Raw genomic sequence first — 5167 nt, forward strand, 5'->3', positions numbered from 1 at the left:
TTCAAAACCCTCAAATTGCTCATACCTCTAAAAACCATAGACATATGCTCTCATATCCAGGCACACATCTCTTGCTTGACACCTCCTTAAATCCAAAACCATTGCGAACAGTAGAAGTGTTAGCAGATTGTCAAGCTCCAAACGTCACTTGCTGGTATTGAAAGAGCCCCTATGGCCATGGTAGCAAAATTCGTCCCCACAACCCTATCTTAAGGGTAGGGCCAACAAAGCTAAAGGCCCATCAACCCTGTCCAATAAAAAAATGTAATATTGGTCTGCTTTATCAGGAGATATAAAACGTATTTTCACAGGGGTTTAGAATCACTTTGAAAATTACAACCAATGGCCTTTCTAAAATTCTCGGTTTTCAAAAATGCCAACATCCCGATTACAGCACCTTACTCATCACTTTGTGATACTCCCACCCAAAAAGTTACTTTGGGGCGTGGATCATCTCCCCTGAAATCTACAAAGAGCACCATAGGTCCCTTCATTGTCATCTCACGAAAAAATATTACTCCCTACTATTTTCAATACCCATTTCGCGATGAAACCCTCCACCCTACACGCTACTCTTCCAGATTTTCTGCATTATACAAACCATGCACCGACATTTCCTAACGGCCACAAGATGTGCCAAAAGATTTGCAATAATTAACACCAAGATGAATGTCTGCTTGCATCGATGCAGATAAACCCTTTTTGAACCCTATATTTGGTAGTGATGAGGTATTTCTCTAGTGCACACCTGCATTTAAATGTTACAGATCGTTTTCCTCAAATATTTCCATTATTTCCCTCTTATCTGCTCGGCCCTTACTCCAAACTCGTAATTCCCATTATCTGATCAGCCCTATAGCTCACATATATCCCATTAGTGTTAAGACTCTCTAAGCAGACTCATTGAGTCACATATCACCGATGACTGTAGCAGAAACACTTTCAGCCATTCATGCATCACCAACCCGTTGTCATAAAACTCACCAACAGATCTCAAACAGTGGCTTCTTAACAAGTTGGCTATGAGCATGCTACAAGCTCACCATCTACTTTCACATATAACCTGCTTGTCTTTCCATCCAACCACCCATCCACTCATGTATCAATTTCATCTATGTATCTATTTATCTAAATATCGCACGCACACAGGCACCACCCTTGTAAGCTCCCTGATGCTTTCCAATATAAGGGAAGAAAATTAAGCAATAGCTGTGTGCATGTACGATTAATCCCTTCTGCATAGACAGATTTGCAGGCTGATAATACTGATGCAAAAAAGAAAAATGCCACCATAGCTCAAAAAAAAACAATTCCTTCAAATATTCAGACATTGCACAGCACAACTCTTCACTAAATAACAGTAAAAAGCTCCAAGAAGAGCTCATTGTTCCATTAACTTGCTTGCTCCACATAGGACAATAGCATGCCAACTTATACTCCACGATTGTGGAGAAGAGCAGCAAAAAGAATTTATGTACAAATTTTCTTATTTACAACAGCAATTAAGTCTGTACAAAAGTTATGGTTAGGGGCGAGAGTAGGGCAGCTCAGCAGAAATGGTGCACATTCCCCTCCGCAAAGAATCTTCCAACCGTTATGCCTCCTGAGTTACATCGTGTTTGCACACGGGACATAATTTCGAGTGGTTTAAGAACCATTTTGATCCACAAATGTCATGAAATGTGTGTAAACAAGGCAGCAGCATGTACGACTCCTTGTCCTTATACTCTCCCTGGCAGATCGTGCAAAGCCTGCAAACACAAAATGATCTTAAAAATATTCGCATGCCATACATTGCAAACACAGCAATGGCAATGATTTCAGCAAAAAAATCTCTACAATTCATATTATCGTTCACTTACTCCTCCATACAATCTGTTGGCATGTTGTTCGAACTCTTGTTAAAAACATGACCTGTCATGCGGCTCACAAAGGCTGGCGGAGCTGTACATTTCACATCCTCCAGCATCACAAGGCTCTGCCATACATATTTCATGCACATCAGAAAATTACTCGTGATAGAGAATAAACAGGTAGAGAACAAAGAACATTGGCACTTACTTCGTACGACATGTCGAGTGGCCGGTCTTCGCGTGGATATAAGAGATTCTCAGCTTGATCACCATTTACTGGTTCCGACAGGGACAGAGAGAGTGCTGCCAAAAGCGCGAAAAGATTAGCATAGCAGAGATTGGCATCGTTTGACCTTGGCCAATATGACAAAATTGGTGTTAACAAGCAGCCATTGCAACAAAATAAAATTTAAAACCCTCAAGTGAAAGCAGAAATGGCCAAACTGAACAAAAAAGAGTTAACACTGTTGTTGAAACATTGTCTGTAAGATGTAGCACCCACAGCATTTTGTTGTCCCTCAACAATGCCATAGTGCATTGCAGGAGTGCCCTTGACAATGCATTAGCAATGGCATTTCAAAGCTAGCACTCGTCACGTTTTACTAGAAGTCCCTAAATTAATTGCTATACCAAGAGCAATCTCGAGATTATCATCATCCTCATCATGAAAGCTAACTTCCCAGTCGCCACGCATTCGTCGAGTTGATCGCCTCATCTGCCTCCTGCTAACAGGAGCCCTCGGAGGCGCAACATAAATTTCATCATCCCTTTCATGTGAGAAATTGCTCCAATGCTGCTGCTCAGCTCGTCTTTGCTCTGCAGCAGCTCGTCTCCTCCTACCTGAAAGAATGCATTTATTAAACTGGGCATAGCCTTCAGCACCACTTAACTCATATTTCCTGCAACTTCACATAAATGCTCTTAGCTATCTCCCTATAGGAATTATAATCTATCAAAATTCTGGAAAGGAAAATAGAGCACAGCACTGCTTCTCTTGTTTGCATGATCTGTTTTAGAAGTACATAATGCCCCCGCTCACACAGACCACTTTCCAAAATACACAAGAATTGATGGCCTTGGCAATCGGGCTGTCGTCGGCAGTTTCTTCATAATGACATATAAAAATATGGCCTTAACATGGCTTTCATCAGCAATTTCTTCATGATTGGATGCGACAATATGGCATTAGCAATCGCTGCCATCAGCAATTTACTTATCAAATTAACACTTCTCATGACAAACTAGGTCATCAGCAGTTTCTTCATGGAAATAACAATTATGTGATATCAAGCCTCGCAATTCTGCACGCTCTACTCACTGACTAGGGCCGTACATTACATTAACTTATCTCTGCATTGCTAAATATGGGACAATGCAGAATGCATGTTACACATAAGCGTATGCGATTGCTCAACTCAACAAGCCTAACCTTTTCCAGCAGATCTTTCCGTTCTCTGGGACCGAGCTGGAGGTACAACACAAGCATCCTCTGAAAGGAAGGCAAAGAGTCAAATTATCGGAGCTTCTTGAAATCATACGCAGAGTGAAAAAGAAGGGAAGATCGTTAAGGGAAAACGGGTAACTCACCGGTTGGATTCCTGGCGGAAGATGCAGGGTGGGCGGTGAGGACGGCCGAATTGCTCATAATTTCTCCGCGCTAGGGACTTGTAAGGCCGCCCTGACGTACAGATGAGGGCGATCTCTCTCCTCTCTCTATCTCTCTCTCTCTCTCTCAAAATTGGCAATCTGCCCACGAAAGAGAATCCAAATGGGCGAAGGGGGAGAAACGCTCACGAAGGCGAACAGCAGAGGTGGGTTGTTGGAAAGCACACAGAGAGAAAGCTTTCGACAGGGAATTTTTGAATGAAACTAGAAAGGCTGCGAAGTCCACATGTCTAGCATTAAGCCATTATTTTTACAAAGTCTGTGAATTTTAGGCGGTTCGTTCTTTTACAGGCCTCCTGAACCGCATCTTCTTTTAGAAGGTGCTCTCGAATATTCGCTTTCGTTGAAACTCTCCACCTCTCTAGCTGCATGTGTGTTGAATTGGAGTTCGGGCAGACGTAGATGTGCTATTTTTTCAATTCAATCTCACTATTGTGTGCATAGTTCTCATACATACAGATTGTATTTACCATTTTGTTGTCATCCAAACATTCAACAAGAGTATGCGCCAAGAGTACACATCTGTAAACAAGAACCTAGAAGAGAAGAGCTTGGGGGGAGAGAGAGAGAGAGAGAGAGAGAGAGAGAGAGAGTGAGTTTGCAATTTGTTTAGAACGCCACAGTCTTCATGTCCCAATTTTGATATGTATAAATTTGTCCTTAGTTTTTAAATTGTATTAATTCTTTGATTCAATCTTGCTTTCTTGTGTGTTCAACAAGAGTAAACATCCTTGGAGAAGAAAAGAGAGAGAGAGAGAGAGAGAGAGAGAGAGAGAGAGAGAGAGCACTTATTACCTTCTATGAAAGCATGTTTTCTTGTTTCTTAATTGGTAGCGTCTGTACTACACTACATCGTGATGCTCAAATTTTGAATCGTGCACCTCGTAAAAAGAACCATAAGAAGGATTAGAATTTATATAAAGTGATGATACGTATCATTTGAAATATGTTCACTTTTAGATGTTGTTCCTTTTATGTTTGAAAAAAAAACATGCAAGTCTCCTTGCATGGGGGAGTTTGCACAATCCTCCCCAATTTTTATAATACGAGGGAACGTGCCATTCCCACGACAGCGTGCAATTTTCAGTCCACTCTTTTCACTGCGTCATTAGTAATGAGTAAAGAATTCAGGGTATTTTACGTCCTTTCAGTTTTGACATTTGTTTGTCAGTAACCAACACGATGATGTTGGCTAAAGCTCTATGAATGAGTGCCGACATGCTGTTTGTCTGCTCCTATTGGTACATCTTGCAATCTCATGGTGGATTCTCGTTTGTGTGAAGGTGTTGTGTAAGGCCACATACTTTCAAAGAGCTGACCATACTAAAGGAAGTGTTTGGAGAGAGGCGTTCCCTTAAACCAACCCAAAACTTTGTGGCAACAACCCAAGAGACTTTGTTTGAAGAGAAACTGCTATTGATAGAAACAAACTAGAGCTTCCTTCCATGGAGAAGTTTGGCATGCAATCAACGCATGCCATGAGAAGACAATCCATGTTCGCATCTTGCACAAGGCCTAGGTGATTGTATGTGGAGAGATGGGAAGGCATCCTTTGAAAACAGCTTAGAGTTGCCTTGCCATAGCAATGTTTGGCACACATTGCAATCAATGCATTCCAAGTGATGACATCTTGGATAGGGATCCCATCA

At 41.6% G+C, this 5167-nt stretch overlaps 1 protein-coding gene across 1 annotated transcript; it reads right to left on the reverse strand.

Moving 5' to 3' along the window:
- Positions 1-1355: 1355 nt before the first annotated feature.
- On the reverse strand, positions 1356-3751 carry LOC147424766 (uncharacterized). Its single transcript, XM_086499785.1, has 6 exons — positions 3441-3751; positions 3283-3342; positions 2484-2693; positions 2062-2156; positions 1863-1978; positions 1356-1751 (listed from the first exon to the last, which is right to left on the reverse strand). Exons 1-6 carry the CDS (start codon positions 3496-3498, stop codon positions 1595-1597), a joined length of 696 nt encoding a protein of 231 aa, XP_086355911.1. The 5' UTR covers positions 3499-3751; the 3' UTR covers positions 1356-1594.
- Positions 3752-5167: the final 1416 nt, after the last annotated feature.

The sequence above is a fragment of the Adiantum capillus-veneris genome, chromosome 25 (genome assembly GCF_014529385.1).
Source record: "Adiantum capillus-veneris isolate H3 chromosome 25, ASM1452938v2, whole genome shotgun sequence".
NCBI classification, from domain to species: Eukaryota; Viridiplantae; Streptophyta; class Polypodiopsida; order Polypodiales; family Pteridaceae; genus Adiantum; species Adiantum capillus-veneris.